A 16786-nucleotide genomic window follows, 5' to 3' on the forward strand; every position below is an offset into this window, starting at 1 on the left:
CAAAGACCCAGAGATGTGGAAAAGCGTCATTACGCATGCGCCAGGAGCGGAGTTTTTGCTGGCAGCTGCTGCTGTTGGTACAGTGGACTGCTGCTGGTGATGTGGATGAAATAACGGTGCCTAGTTCATCAGCTTTGGATGGGGAAATGGCAAGATAATACAAGTTATTTTACATGGACTACATTTTAATATTGTAACTTGAGTGTTTCCCTTGTTAAAAGCGTATTATATTTCTTTGCTTTGTTTTGACTTTACGGGGAGAAGCAACAACAAGCTAGCGCCAGGCTAGGAAGAAGAGCTAACGTTAGCTAGCAGCGCTCGGCGTAGTTAACGCTCAGCTGCCGACACTTGCCAGCTTTACAAAAAGGGACAAGTTTCCGGGTTTCAAAGAATGGTGCAGTGATTAGATAAGGGGCTGGCTTTCTTCTGAATGTTATCGTTTAGCCAATTAACTTTTTGTACTCCAAAAGGTTTGTAGTCGACTTGAGAGGATGAGCTAAATTGATGCTTGGATTGAAACCAGCGCCGCACATCAAACAACTGCAGAGGAGGTAAGTAAAACAGCAGAATAGGGTAGGGTCATGAGCACTGAATGGTAGCTACTGTTTTTTCAGTCTAGTGTGTTTTTCTGAACTCGCAGACGATTTCAACACAGTCAAAATTGGCAGCACTGAAGTAAATATTACAACTGCTGAATTCCTATTAAATAGGATGTGTCTTTCTCTAAAATGCAGTTCAGCTATGTGTATACTGTTATAAGGGTTGAAAGCTGGGAAACCTGCTCCCTCGTTCTTTGTGGGATTTGTTATAGCCACTCTTAGCACAATCACAATGACTTGTGATCATTGTTAAGTAGCCCTGTTGTCTTCAGTGCCTCTGGACGCAGCCTCAATAGCCTGATGCTTGACAGTATGTTAAAGGCAGCTCTCCTAGCCTGAGGACTTATGATGGCCTGTCACAAAGACTGCTGATTCGATTGAGGTCAAAGTACAATGCATGTTTTGAAACCTACCCAGGGGTGCAGTCAGCAGGATTGATGAGTTGTCCCTCTCTCTCTCTCTCTTGTCTGTGGCCCACTGGGAAGCACCGAGCTCTGTTGTTGTAGCTGCAAGCTGGTATTGCTAGTGTGTACATATTGAACACAGACCTCACCATGTATTCATTTTTCTACATATTGGATGATATGTACATAATATTTGTAATATGATACATTTAGATAATATGATATGATACATTTTTGATTTACATTCATCCAATAATGGTTGATGAACAAATAAGTAAAATCCATTTTCAGACAAGTCTACTTGATGGTGGTCACACACAAATGCATGGTTATTCATTGTGCAAATTCAAAGTGGAACTGTCTGCTGTATCAGAAATTATTGTGCAAGAAGTTTGACTTAGTAATTCCTTTGCAATGAATAAGATAATACATTATATAACTGATATATTGCCTAGCCTTTAATTACACCATTTAAAAATGTCAGTCTCATGAAAAAACAGTTAAATCACATTCTGACTGGTACTTCATTTTACAGTCCAGACATCACACTGCAAAAAGTTGGATTTTCTGTGCCACCCTAAATTGATTTCCTTGCAGTTTCTATGCATAAATACTTAAACATATTATGGTGTGTGTGTGATACGCTGATGTGTTACTGCATTGCCACAGGCTGATTGAGGCTTTGGCAAGCAGCATGAGTCATCCATGACCACATCAAGAACCTATATTAGCTGTTGCACAGGATCATTGTTAAACTAGTTTTAACTGTGAAAAATTACATTATAACCTTCCTGGAATCCACACCAAGACACTGACGTAGTTGGAGAGACGACAGTACTCGGAGATCCTTGATGATTTGATTGTGAGGGTGGTGGCACATGGAGCATCTCTGTGGATGCTTTTAATGTTGTTACCTCCAGTTTGGCTTGTCTTGTTTTCATTTTTCCAAATTAATGCTGTGTAATTATGTGAAACACACCACCAGTCTTATTTTCACTTCTTATAAATTGTTATTGTAATTTCAAGGTCTGTAGATTTTCCAGTGGATGTAATATCTACCCATTATGTTGACATGGCGTGAATGCAGTGTAAGCATTAGAGTTGATACAGTACAAACCTAAAAACCTAATAAACAAAGGCAACTCAGCAGGTTCTGAACTGTCCAGTGCTGCACAGTTGGCTTAGTTATGTTGAGAATGAATGTTGAGTACAAATGTGATACTTAAAGCCGCTAAACAATGGAAAAAATAGCTTTGCTGTCATACAAGTTAATTTACTTAATTTTTACATCAAATTTTTCATATCCAACTCAGTGTCTTCCATCTTTACCAGCTGCAGCTCTGGTCATTTAACAGCCACCTTTGTGGAGTGGAACAGAAACCATAATGAACACCTTTTTGCATTTTAGAGAGTATGTATTTGGATGAGCTTTCATTATAATTTTATAGTTTTACTCTATTTCAGTTTCATGTCAAGAGTCTACCTTATTGCAAAGTCCACAGTACATGAAGGTAACAGGCTATGGTGCTTTGGTGCAGATTTGTGGAAGGGTTTTTGAATACTCTGAAGAAACATGTTTGTGTTTAGCGCTATTTCCAGCACCCATACACTTCTTCCTGCCCTCAGCAAAGCACAGAGAAAAAGAAGGGGAGAAATTGGGTCAGCAGCCCTCAGCTCATTGCTGTCACACTGATTCGCTGTGTTCAAATGATTCAGGCTCTGCTTACCCCCCCTCCTCCTCACATGTGTTGGTGTGTGTGGTTTTTACACTCTTTACCAGCCTTTCCTCTCCCACCTACCTTATGCCTCCTCTTTCTACTTCGCCTGGTTTGATCTTTCTTCATCTGTCTATCCACACAGTCTCTTTTGCACTGCAGATCTGTGCACTGCCCTACTTTGCTCTGCTCTGTATCTTTTTCTGTTTTCTCATTCTAACATCAGCAGATGTTTGCTTGAGATTTAGGTCTTAGACTGTGCCAGCCTGTTACGCTGTGTTTTACCATTAGTGTTTCATTCAGGCATTACCCTGCATAGCCTATTCTAACATAAGCACATATACATGCATACAGTGGTATTATGTATACCATTGTATACATAATACCATTGTCTGTTGATGTACATTATAAGTCATAAACTGCCTGAAAAAAGCTATTCTTTGCTACTCCAGTCCTTAAAATCTCCCCTCCCTTGTTGTTGGTCTTTTTCTCCTTTATCACCTAGAACTTGAGATTGTACTTGATTGTTGTTGACTATAGGTTACTACCTATTTAAAATGTCATGGCTAAATTTATTTGTACTACATAGAGAAAAGCTAAAGTGATGAAGTCCCTAAATTTCTCTCTGTTCCTTATACCCACTTTTTTTTTTATACAGATGAGTCAACTTTGGCGGCGAGACATACCCCTGTCAGAGAGGTTGGGGAATGACTCTCCTGTCGGCCTTGCCCCGGGGGCCCCAGCCACTGTGGCTCCACAAGGGTCCAACTCTTCGTGGGTACCAGAAGCCCCAGTGGTCACACCAGAAGAGCCAATTTTCCTCATGACCTCCACTGCCCAAACTATATCAGGTTTTTTTGTTTGGACAGCTCTTCTGATCACGTGTCACCAGGTAAGGAGAACCTGACATTATGAGGTTACAGATAATCTGGTTGTCAGTAGAGGTGTGAATCTTCACTGGCCTCACGATTTGATTCAATTATGATTCATCTGTCAACAATTTGATTGCACGATGCATCTCAATGTATCACATCCTCAATTTTCTATATTACTACACATGGCTACTTTTTTGTCAATTAATACAAGCAGTCAGATAAATCTGAACTCCCTTTTTATTTAGAAAGTGCTCTCAAAAATCAGACTACAACAGTCAATAATATAAAAAGCTGCATCTTTTCAATAATGGTATCTGTGTGACCCACCTCAGTACATAAACATTACAAAAACACACAAGTAACAGCTTACCGACCAGCTTTCTCATTGACTCCATTACCTGGGCTTTGGTTTTGCTGTAGACACACTGAGTTATTTTCTTCACCTCAGAGTTGGTTTAAGTTATCTAATGCTGCAGTTTCTGTTGGTCAACCAGTCTTTTTTGTTATTGCTGGAGTTCACTGCTTTGCTCTGCTAATGTTAGTCTGTGAGTGACGGCCTAGAAAGTTCACAATATACTTCAAGTTCATTTCGCAAAGGTAATTATTTAATCATAAAATCAAAATGCTTGCAACCAGTGCAAGTTGAAGATGAACTGCAAGATAACTCTGAGTGGTGCACTGCCCTTGCAGTTGAGTTCCGCCTTTTTTGTTCTGTCAACATCATGTTATTAACTAACATTTAGAAAATCGATTTTGGACATTTGCATCGCGATGCATCTTCGAATCAAAAAATTTCTACACCTCTAGTTGTCAGAGGGATCAAATTAAACTTCAACTATCATCATCTTATTGAACAACAATGTTTACTGGCTAAGTACCAGTGAAAAGGTAAAATACATCCAGAAAGTTGATTTGAAGTAATAGATCCATGAGTTTAAAAGCTCAACATATACAAAAACACTACATAGTGATTTATAACACTGGAAGGATTTTGCAACTACACAAAGCTATCACAGCAGCAATTATTTTCTCCTACTTCTCAATGACTCCTTGGTAAGCAGTAAAATTATCTCCCCCATGTTACTAGTAATCTACCTTAAATGTGCACTTGCTCATATTTGGTCAGCCAACAAACAAGTTGAGCCGAGTTCAAAGTTTATGCCGGAGCTCTTTGCTGTGGGATACCTTGTTGCCAACGCTGTGGTGTCATTGCAATAAATCAGGAGGCTATTGTTTTACACTGCACTATCATCAGTCTGAATGCAGCATAAGTGTTGTTAAATAACACACAAAAGCCCTATCTGGTGACTTCTGGTATATAGCTCTTGCTAAGCGTGTCAGCTTAAAGGTTAAATGAGTGGTTGCATCTGTTTTCCGCCTATTGCCCACAGCGTTTGGTTAAGCTAGAATTCTGGGACAAAAACCTAAATCTTGCTCATGATCTTTCAACACCCACATCACCCACTTTTCTCCCTCCTTTTCTTTAACCCTCATGTACTGAAGGTGGGTTCTCTCGGCACAAATGGCTCCTTTTCCGCTAAAGCCAAGAACAGTTGCACAAATTCACACAGGAGCATTTTTTTTATGAGCCCCTGTTAATCTAAGACCCTTTATGTGCCTGTACACACACCAAATGCACCTCATAGATTCCACATCCTGTGGGGAAAAGGCATTTTCCAAATGTTGAGCAATTTTTTTACATCGCTGGTCCACACTTCTTGTTGTACACTGTGTTGTAGCTGGACTATGCCTATATTTGATAACCGACAGTAGGGAGACAGAAATGAGACGAGAGAGAGAGAGAGATGGAGAACGAAATGCAACAAATGTTCCCGGCTGTTTGCAAACTGGAGACTTTGCAATCCCAAGGCTAAGGTGTGCCAAGTTTGATTGAGTGATTGGCTGAGGTTAATAATACAGTTTGAAACACACACCAGCATGGGACTCTGCCTTAACTGCTGCTTGTTGGTAGCTGATAATAAGATGTAGGCTACATTAGATTTAGTAAATATTGACTAAGGGTGGATGGCGTGACGTAAAGCTATGAAAAAATAATGTGTACAGTGTTGTGTTGCAGTACAGTGCTTAAGTGCTTTTTGCCTTGTTTATGTCATTTTATCAGCCATCATGTTACAGTGAAAATTTTAGTAAGCGTCCCTTTTTATGTAAGTGGGATCTATTGTGCCTCGAGGCTTAGGTTAATGATTTGTTTCCCATTGTTTGCCGCTGCGCCTCACATACAGGGTTAGAGAAGAGCCCTCTGTCACTCTGGCAACAGGTTCTCCTGGCTTGACTACGACATCATCAAACAGCAGGGGATGTGTGTGTGTGTGTGTGTGCGCGTGCATGCACACAGGAGGGAGGAGGGTCACCTAGCAATAAACCCTGTGAGCGGAGTGCAGTGTCTCGCTTGGCTTGTTGTCACCCACTATTTGTTATTTTACCAAAGGTGTGTGTCTGTTTACTGGCCAGGAAAGGTGATAGGTGGGACATTGTGTAAGTGGAAATGAGCCGGATGGAGCAGACAGAGTTGCTGGTGACAAAGGCCCACCCTGTTCTTCCTGCCGTCTGCTGCTCTGAATAGGAGTGATAAAAGCTCAGTATCAGTTACCCAAAACAACCCCCACATATCGGCTCATGGACACAACACACACCTCATAGACACACAGTACTCCGATATCCTACTTAGGCTATACTGGCTGTATTTTGACATGTACAGACACACTAGAGCCTGAAGAGAAAACACATACAGGTTTCATGAGGCAGCAATTAGTTTCAGCAAACCCATTTATCCACCATATTCTAAGCTGGTTTTACAGAGAGGAAGCTGATGAATATTGCCCTCACATTTTCTTTCAATATCTCGTTATTTTTTTTGCTTTGTAAATATATTTGTTCTGCATCCTGCCAATCTGCTGTCCAAGTTAATACATCATAGTGGTGACAATTTAAAAATATCACAGAATATCAACTACATGTGTTTTCATCTGTGTGTTTGTGTAAGTAAAGATGTTCTAATGTGGATGTGTAAATGCACCTATATGCCACTGTTCCAGTGTATTTTCTTGACTTTCTCTCCCTGTTTTCATTATTTAATTGCACCTGTGGTTTATGCAGTATTCCTAGCATGAGCAGCTCTATTTAAAAGTCCAAATGATAAAATATGATGCCATCAAAATGATTCTTATTCCTAATGAACATCCTGCATTTAGCCAACATCCACACACATTGTCGTATAATTATTACCAACTGGGACACTGTGTGGTGACTGATGACATCAGATGACAGATTTGCCTCGTTTCAGGTTCCGGGAGTGACTCATTTTTGCACTGAATTCGTAACAGAGTCTTTCAAAGATAACAAGAATAACATAAATTCTACTGTAGAATATATTGTGTATTTGCTACTTACTAGCTAAAGCATGTAAGTGCAGGAACTTGTGTCATTTATTCATTGCAAATTCTTGCTTAGATAATGGTGTCTTTCATGGGAGCATGCAGAGTGTCTAAGATGTCTGACTTTATCACTTTAATGGAAGCTTAACATTTTTTCTCATTCCTTTTCTTCAGATCTACATGCACCTACGTTACTACAGCTCTCCAAATGAACAGAGGCACATAGTGAGGATCCTCTTCATAGTCCCCATCTATGCCTTTGACTCCTGGCTCAGTCTTCTTTTCTTCACCAATGAGGAGTATTATGTGTACTTTGACACAGTCCGAGACTGCTATGAAGGTGAGTGGATGAATAAACATGGTGCACTGAGCTGGTACACTAGTATCTTCTGCTGCAGGCTGGATGAAATGCTGCCATATTTGGCATGCATGCTGCAGGCCAATATTCACCACAGTGATGAGTGAGTGTTTTGTGTTCCGATGTGTGTCTTTTGACTCCCAGTAGAAATAAGAGTGAGAAAATTAATGTGTTGTGATACCCCAGTGGCAGATGGCCTTTGCAGTATCTTCATTTGCAAAGGTTGCCATCTTTGTTCTCATGTCTCTGTGGCCTGTTGGGGATTCAGGGGAGGGGAAAGCTGTTTCCTAGCAACTGTATGAAAACCAGCAAATCCTTGAGAAGACTTTGAAAAGGCATCTCACTTGTGAGCAGATAAATCGTAAGCTTGTTCTTTATCCCACCAGCCTATAGTGTATCTTTTTTCACAGGAATTTAGTATTCATGCAGAATTTGAGAATAAAACATTTTGTCAGTGGCAATTTGCTTTTGTTATAACATCCTCACAAGTGCATACATGTTGTGCTGAAACAAAATAATTGATCAACAGGAAGGCAAGCATGCCAAGTATTAGCTGATTCCAGCTTCTGTGAGGATTTGCTGCTTAACTTGAACTGCTGGTTGGATAATTCATTTGAATCACCTCGGATTCAGAACGTGTGAAGGACATTTGTCACTAATTTCTGACATTCTGTAGATTAAAAAATAATTGATTAATCAAAAACATAATTGACAGATTAGTTGATCATGGAAACGATGGTTAGTTTCACTCCTGCACACTTATACATTATGTTATGTGCAAGGCTCTTGATGGCATTGCAGCGTCTGTGGCCTCAGGGCAATGTATTACATACAGACACAGTGAGTGCCATCTACTGCAGGTAAAATGTGCACATAGTGCAGTTAGTGCACAGTATGAGAAACAGGCACTTACCATCTTTTTTTCATGCAGTCTGTCTTCTCATTCACACTTACACACACACACAAGCTATGTGAGCTCAGTTAGTAGAGGACTATGTGTTCCTCTGTCAAACTGTACCTTAAGTTCAGGTTGAATTGCTACACATTTGCACAAAAACTTTGCGTGTTAATGGTTAATCAAAAGGTGCACATCTGCGGCCCACCATGTCTCCGGTTATGGTACTTCTGTGAAATGCTACTTTTCAGTACAAAACCTCTTTTTGTCTCTGTGTTTATCACACCTCAGTACATATTACATAATGAGTGAATGGTATAGTGTATGAAAGTAGATGTTAGTCTTTATGATATTAGTAAAAATAGAAGTGATGGACAAATAGATTCATTAAGGCACAGTAAAGACATGGGGGTCTTTTTCTAAGGCTAACATTGATGTGTCGTGCTGTTGCTTGTACTCTCAAAATGCATGTTTAAATTATTTTCATCTTTCATTCTGCCAGTGTTTTTCCAGCACAAAGCAGAGATAGTACATTTTAGCGAAGAAATACATACTGTGCAAATTATGCGGCATTAACAAACCTAGCACCGTGTTGATTGTGTTCTGGCAGCGGTCGTCCATGTGCTACAATCAGAGGCTTACTTACTTTTAAACTAAGACAGTAGACAGAGCTAAGCAGTGGGGAGCTGGTATCTGTGGGTTACCCTTAAATTAGCCTGAGAACACCTGCGGCGGCAGATGAAAACACATTCTGCTCACTCAGGGACACCAACTACTGGGATCAGTATGCAGTCCAGTTAGGTTTATCTAAATCATATGTTACTTCTCAACAGGCTATAAATGATTGGTGTCTGCAGGATAACCAATACATTATTGACTAGTACACAAGATATGATGTCAGTTTCTATCTGCCTATATGTAAAAGAGAGTGTGGATGTTAGAGGTAAAAACAGCTATGTCAGTGTTATTGCATATTTAAGGCACCATCCATGACAGATGACAGATCTCCTTTCAGGTTTATGGATTAAACTGCTGAGCTATGGATGCATTGTCTGTCTGAAGACTAGGAATCTCTTCAGGCTCTGTCCCCATCTGACATCTGTCATGTTACAGTAAAGCAACCAGTGTAACTTGTTGCATTGATTAGGTTGATTACATATCAGATCTGACCAATGGATAGAATAGAAAGGGATTAGAGACGCACCTGGTGTAGCTTCATATTCAGGCCTATGATCCTGGAAGAATAATGCCAAACCTCTCATGGTTGAGTATGATTTTGATCTTCATTAACAGAAGTTATGCAACACATTATATCACTGAATATCATAGCCTTAAATGTGTGTAGTCCACTTGTGTTAGATCAGTATTTCCTATGTGAACACATTTCTCTAAACCATTTCTATTATGTGCTTCCACAAGACTGTCCCATTATCAACTCCTCCACATCTGCTCTCTGCACTAGAGAACTATACCCTGTAATTATGCTCAGGCTTGAATGTAACTCTCAACATTACCCAATCATTTCCAAACCTGCTGATGGGGATTACTCACCTTTCTGCCTCGAAACGGCAAGCTCAGCAGTTCAGAAACATAACCGTTATTATTACACCAGGTGGATTACACCAAGGGTTGACGATACTGTATAACTAACCCACTGCTGCTATAGCTATCATACTCCAACAGTGTTTTTAAAAACAACATTAGCAGCATTGACATATGTTTATAAGAACTTTAGTATAAATGGTGACTACCTTCCTGTATGTATAAGAAGGTTACAGTGATGCTATATACTATTTTCCACACAAATAAGCTTCTTTCTATCTAATGAATGAAGAACATACTCAAGTTACAAAATAGAAATTGGTTGTAGATGTTTAACAGGATGTGGGGATGTTCTTACAGAAACCAATGGTCACCCTTAAAAACTAGTAACCCTTTTTATGTCGCACTGTGCAGCCTTTGTCATCTACAACTTCCTGAGTCTTTGTTATGAGTATCTGGGAGGAGAGAGCGCCATCATGGCTGAGATCAGAGGGAAACCTATTGAGTAAGTCTTGTTTGCTCTCAGCTTCTCTTTTTATTCAATTTAATTCTCATTCATTATTGTTAACAATAACTTCAATGTTAAAAATAGCCTGCATATGTATTTCCAACAATGTTGACCTGTATGAACCTGTGCTTCACTTAAGGTCGAGCTGCATGTACGGGACCTGTTGTCTGTGGGGAAAGACCTACTCCATTGGATTCCTCAGGTTTTGCAAACAGGTACTAATCACCCTCTTTGCACTTATATTGTACATTGTTTAATTTTAAAAAGCAAAAGCCTGTTTTAATGTTACAGATAGAGGAACTCTGTAACAAGCTTAGTAGTGATAGTGCATGTTTTCTCTTGTGTACTACAAATAAAATATAGATCACTTTGCTGTAGACTGTAGGCAGCCATTGTGTTTTAATTCATTTCCATGAAGTATGACAAAGAATTGAAGCTTGTTTGAAATACTGTAGGTAACCCACCACCACAGTAACTGTCATGTCTTTTCTAGACATTCAGATACACTTTATATAACACAGCGATGCATAGTGTTTGTACTCAGTTATACTCAGTAGGATCAGCTGTAATAGAAGCACTACTTTAGTCACTGATATAATTTTAATCTCATAAATATTCCCTCCATTGAAAATTCCTTTATAGTCAATTTGTAGAATTTAATAAAGACTACGGATCTTAAAAGTGAAACAAAGAGGTTTAGCGTGGCTGCTTTGTATTCTGACCCAGTATTTCTCCTGACATGTTAATTTTTTCCTACCATTTTTACTTCCCCTACACTCACTCTTTCTCACTCTTACTTCCTCAGGCAACTCTCCAGTTCTGTGTGGTGAAACCGCTGATGGCAGTGATCACTGTCATTCTTCAGGCCTTTGGGAAATACAGAGATGGAGACTTCAAGTATGTTTCCACAACAACTTATTCACTGTCATCCACAGCATAGACACCTTCCTGGGCAGGGATTTTCTTGGGCTATGACTTCCTGTGTTATGTCACAATACCGCGGACACTGACTGACTTCAGCCAAATGTCTTTTCAGACCATTATGGCTGAGTTGAATGGGTTGAACTTTCTGAATGCAGTTAATTCATATCCGTAATGAGTAATAATTTTCAAAAGATACACATTTAAGTCTCTTAAGCCTTTTGTGTCATGACTAAACCACATTCTTTTCTCTGTGCCTCTCTCCTCCAGCGTGGCCAGCGGCTATCTGTATGTGACCATTATCTACAACATCTCCGTCAGCCTGTCGCTCTACGCTCTCTTCCTCTTCTACTTTGCCACACGTGAACTGCTCGTCCCGTACAGCCCTGTGCTCAAGTTCTTCATGGTCAAGTCAGTCATCTTTCTCTCCTTCTGGCAGGGTAAGAAAACCACATTCCAAACTTGTTAACACACAGCAGCACACATACCCATGTAGGTATGTTTTTATCCAAATATCACATTTTAAGTGAATTTCCAAAATGGTTGGCAAAATAAAGTGGAAATCTGTAATTGTTCCCATCTCAATTTCTGGGTTTCCAGTCAGTTTTCTCATGCACTGATTCAAAATGCACATGAAGCATATGTATGAAAACTTACTGTATGATTCCCCTCTGTTTATGATTTTGGTTTTCCTGCTCTTTCTCTGCTTGTACAATTCAGGGATGCTGCTGGCCATCCTGGAGAAATGCGGAGCCATCCCTCAGATCAGCTCTGCTGACTTCTCTGTGGGCGAGGGAACAGTTGCCGCCGGTTACCAAAACTTTATTATCTGCATTGAGATGTTCTTTGCTGCTGTTGCTTTGCGGCATGCCTTCACTTACAAGGTCTACATGGACAAAAGACTTGACTCGTATGGTAAGGGAAGTGTGTGCGTGCGTGTGTGTGTGGGTATGCTTGGGGGTATTAAGCTGGTTTCAGATGGGAAAAGTAAAGCAAAATGTGTAAATATAGAGCCTATATGTTATAGTGTGTATCATAATCTGTCTGATCGTAAAGTTCTGTAATGGTTCTTGATACAATTTGATTTCTGCAGTCTTTCAGGACTGATCTGACCTCAGTCTTTGTGTCTCACCATTGTTTCTTTGATTCCTATCTTTAACTCCTCTTTTTACCTGCTAAATATTTTTAAGTCTTTCTCTTTTCTTCTGCTTTGTTTTTCTGTTCCTTCATTTTCATCTTGACTTTCTTGTGTTCAATGTCTCTCTTTGTGCCCCTTTTTCTCTTTTTTTCCTCTCTTCTTCACTCTGCTGCACTGAAAGGCTCATTTCCTATCTATGGACAGTACGGTAGGTCTGATGTTAGCTGTGTTTTGTCTGTATCTGCCACAGTTCAGTATGTTTGTCCCTGTTACAGTACTTTTTGTTTGCTTCTTTGTGTTTGATTGTGGCTAAACATCCATTACTTTAACATCACTGCTGTTACAACTTTCTGTTCAGCATAAATTCAGTTTATATTTTTAAAGTCACTGGTAAACTGCTGTTTTGTTTTGTTTTGTTTCCCAGTGTTCATTTTGCATTTAGTGGATTAAGCCCTTGAACATTTTTGCCTTTTCATTTCTCCTGGCACATTTGAAATTTGTTTAGTCTGTCCTGCCTAGGCTCAGTGGTCCCCTCCCACTCTCTCTCTCCCTACTTACCAAACATGCCCCTGCTTGCTAGAAGCAGAAAAATGTTTGTGCTGTCAAAAAATGTAGGCAACACGACCTCTAGCAATGTAAATTAGTAATGGAAACTGATTTTAAATCAGCTGTATTATTTGGCAAGTAATATGTCATAAAATGTTAAAATATGCATCCATCTTAACCTCCAGAAATATACAATCCACTGCCGCTCTGTTATATCATCCGCATGTCTGTATCTGTGGCATTCAGGGAACAGATTAATTTCTTCCATCCTGCTGATTAAATTCAAACATGGCTAGAGAGACATGCAGCAATGCGTAATCAAATTGCGGGCGTTGTGGTTATGTGGTATGCATCTTAACCAGTAGACTACCAGGGCACCCCTGACATAAAAGATTTATTTGGAAAATTCACTTGACAATTGGATGGAAACATAGTGTCAGTCTTTTTTTCACTCATCTACCACTTTCATCTCTCCCTCACCTGTCCTTCATACTGAGTGTCTCTCTGTTGACATTCCACTCCTCTACCCCACCTCCAGGCCGCTGTGCCCCAATGAAGAGCATTTCCAGCAGCCTGAAGGAGACCATGAATCCAGGGGACATGGTCCAGGATGCCATCCATAACTTCTCCCCGGCTTATCAGCAGTACACCCAGCAGTCCACACTGGAGCGAAGTGGAGGGCCACCTCTCTCCCGCAGCCACAGTAACCTCAGCACCCGCGGGGACAATGAAAAGACCCTGCTGCTCAGCTCCGACGACGAGTTCTGAGACTCAAACACACACTCAGAGGCTCACTTTACTCCTGTAGCCCATATTTAATTTTTATCAGCCATGTGAGACAAATCAGATCTTTTGTCGCTATCTTAACAGGGAAGATCAGATTCTGTTTTTTTTTTTTTCCACATTTAGACAATATAAAGATCAGATTTATGTCAGACTTTTGAATTGGTGGTTAACAGACTGTAGGAAGGGATGGAGTGTACAAGGAAAAAGAGGAAATAAGGGGATAAATTTGTGCAGTAGGAAAGGAGGGAGCTTTAATAGGATGAAGAGGTTGTTGCAGATTTATTTAGGGAGAAGAATAGTGTTTACACATTAGGTTCATTAACTGGTCAAGTTGTGTTGATGTCATAGAGGCCATTACTGATACAAACACAATATCTATATTCATCCACTGAGTAAGATATATATGCTGCACTTTAACCACCACGGCAAAAAATATATGACACATATAAAATGTATTCTACTGCAAACAAGTGCCATCTTCACCTAACTTTCATGGCCTCCTTCATGTTTTACTTCATACTCCTCCTCACCCCTCTGCCAACTCTGCCTCTTACTGAAACATTGCCAAATAGAGGGAGCAGTACCCCGTGCTCCAGTTAATGAGACGCACTGTCTTAATATTTGATTTATATTCAAGCAAAACTAAGCAGCCTTTGAATTGCTGGGCTTTATTTTAATATATAAGAATTTAAACACGAATAATACTTTTGTTTAAATGTTGTATGACCTTGAAGGCATAACTCATTTAAAGACAAGTTTGTTGGAAAATTGTTATTCCAGAAATGTTATAAATATTTTGTGTTTGTTTCCATTTTGTTGTGGGTTCATATGAACAAGTGCATCAAAAGTGTGATAGTATATCTCCAGCTGGTGGCCTGACTGGGGCTTCTCCCACAGTGTTTTTGTTTGTGGAGCAGCTGTATGAGAGATTTTAATGCTGGCAGGGAGACTGATGGAAGGACAACACCCACACAGATTACAGATTACTGAAGAAGCAACACTTCCCTGTAGAGCCGGACCAGCTGTGGTGTGCTGTGGATTGTAATCCCATAATTAAGGGCATTGCATGTAGCACAGATCAGGCCTGCCTCTGCCGGCACTGTTTATAATGGCGGCACTGCTATAGTAACAGTGAGTGAAGCTGGTTTTTACAGACAGATAAAGCCGTGCAAAGATATGTCAGTGCAAACAAGGTTTTTAAATCTGACTGGACTCACATCTGAAATAGGAATATCTGGACATTTAAAAGTTGGTATGCAAGATAATAGGATGTTCAGGCGCTGTTAGAAAGTGGACATGTACAGGGACACACTATAGCACAACAGTGATGCATCACAAATGAAATGGAAAAAAGACTCAAGTGAGCCAAAACCTGCAGGCAAGGAAAGCCAACCACTGGTGTTCCTTTTATCTATTTTCAAAAGATAATAGGGACTGTGTTCGAGTTAATTGTTCATACTGTTACTAGGTGATGTTTAATATGCCTTTTACCAGCGGCCAGTATAGACGTTGCTTGTTGTTGTGATCTTTAATGTTTGATGGTGGAGCACAGCAGTATACATGCTGAGTAGATCTGTTGCACAGGTGACATTAGGCCCAATGCTGCCTCTAAATGTGCGCTCATTGTTTTCCTCTTATGTCATGTGCAGAATGCAAACAGATTTTTACTGACTGACTCAAGTCTATTGACTGAAGGTTAACATACAGTTACTCACAGTCCAGCAAGTAAGTGATGAGCATCCTCAACAGTGCACACAACGTACTTTCTAATGAGAAAATTGTATTCAGTTAGCAGTATAACGAAAGTGTTTAATTGTGGAATTCACCACCAGTGGATGCCAAAGTTGTTTTGCGGCTGTGACTGCTAACTCATATCTCTTTCAACCACCTCCTACACACAATAATTAATGCATCACTTTTGTATCCATCTTTGCACTGAATCTGTAGTGCTTCAGTTTAAGGCGAGGTTGAGTGAATTTGTTCTATTAATGTTACATTAACTTAGTGGTATTGAAAAAGTGAAATTCACTGCCTAATACTTTGCCCCTAGGTTAAAGCATATCAAGCTCAAGAATGTTGATTTAAAACACTATGAAACGATAGTTTTAATGCTGTGTGATTTTAAAAGCTGGATGTTAATTACAAAGCTGAATATATTAAACCAGGAAATATTATACCAGAAAGGAAAGAATGTTTAAGCATTGCGAAACATTCGTGATGATGACTGTAATGGCATTGCTTTGTATAGTGCTTTGTTTTAATATTTTTGTGTCTTAATATTTTAATTTTCATATATTCTCCTGTTTTATTTCTGTTGTATACATTTCAATTTGTATATTGGTAATATGATCTCATGTTTTTATGCTATATTGGTTTCTGTTGGTGTTGAAAAGGAAATAAAAGACAATAGACAAATGGAGAAAGAAATTTCTCCCATGTTGTTAAAAAAGTCAGCTTTCACTAGTTAGGCCTACTTAACAATCATCACAACAATGTGTCATATTTTGTTACATTGTACAATGATTTTACTTTTATAAGTACACTTCTGAGGTATTATATATACTTTACTGAAGTATTTCAATTTCATGCTACTTTACACTACTACATTTCATTGGGAAATAACACTACACTTTTACTTAATATTTTATTTAATACTTTTACTTAATATATTAACAGTCACAGTTATCAGTTACTTTGCAGACTAAGATTTTGGAAACCTATAATGAGCATATAAAGTATAATGCACATTATAGTGTAAATTGGAGTTAGAATTGAACATGTATAAAATAGTAAAAATGAGCTCCATCTTCACCAAATGCTACTTACTGTTCATACCATAGTAACCATAATTTTCCAATTATATATAAAAACAGGTACTTTTGGTATTTTTGCTGATAATAGACTTTTACTGGTAATGGGGGTATTTGTACTTGTATGAAACGGTCTGGATACATTATACACCACTAGTAGTCAGTAACGCAACGCAGTAGAAGCTTGCTTGAAAAACATATTACCTTCGTTATGATAAAGTTTTATTGTGATTGTGTAATAAGTGTTGACGGAATATTAGAAACTCCCCTCAATATTGTTAGTAATTAGTAATT

At 39.3% G+C, this 16786-nt stretch overlaps 1 protein-coding gene across 2 annotated transcripts; it reads left to right on the forward strand.

Annotated features, from left to right (window-relative positions):
• Positions 1 to 45: 45 nt before the first annotated feature.
• LOC122967666 (transmembrane protein 184B-like) lies at positions 46 to 15873 on the forward strand. Of its 2 annotated transcripts, XM_044332430.1 has the most exons (11): positions 46 to 116; positions 471 to 551; positions 3377 to 3610; positions 7163 to 7328; positions 10198 to 10288; positions 10431 to 10506; positions 11097 to 11188; positions 11483 to 11652; positions 11933 to 12127; positions 12532 to 12558; positions 13435 to 15873. In XM_044332430.1, exons 3-11 carry the CDS (start codon positions 3377 to 3379, stop codon positions 13662 to 13664), a joined length of 1281 nt encoding a protein of 426 aa, XP_044188365.1. In that variant the 5' UTR covers positions 46 to 116; positions 471 to 551; the 3' UTR covers positions 13665 to 15873. The 2 variants fall into 2 exon arrangements, with proteins under 2 accessions (XP_044188365.1, XP_044188366.1); XM_044332431.1 differs by lacking the exons at positions 46 to 116; positions 12532 to 12558 and having other exon boundaries at positions 465 to 551.
• Positions 15874 to 16786: the final 913 nt, after the last annotated feature.

Source organism: Thunnus albacares, chromosome 17 (assembly GCF_914725855.1).
Source record: "Thunnus albacares chromosome 17, fThuAlb1.1, whole genome shotgun sequence".
Classification (NCBI taxonomy): Eukaryota; Metazoa; Chordata; class Actinopteri; order Scombriformes; family Scombridae; genus Thunnus; species Thunnus albacares.

What these genes read in the sequence shown, in the direction of transcription:
- LOC122967666 (XM_044332430.1), top strand. Translation starts at nt 3,377, where the DNA reads ATGAGTCAACTTTGGCGGCGAGACATACCCCTGTCAGAGAGGTTGGGG. An exon ending in CTTTCTCTCCTTCTGGCAGG is followed by an intron (nt 11,653 to 11,932) that starts GTAAGAAAACCA and finishes TGTACAATTCAG; the next exon opens with GGATGCTGCTGGCCATCCTG. An exon ending in TCCTATCTATGGACAGTACG is followed by an intron (nt 12,559 to 13,434) that starts GTAGGTCTGATG and finishes CCCCACCTCCAG; the next exon opens with GCCGCTGTGCCCCAATGAAG.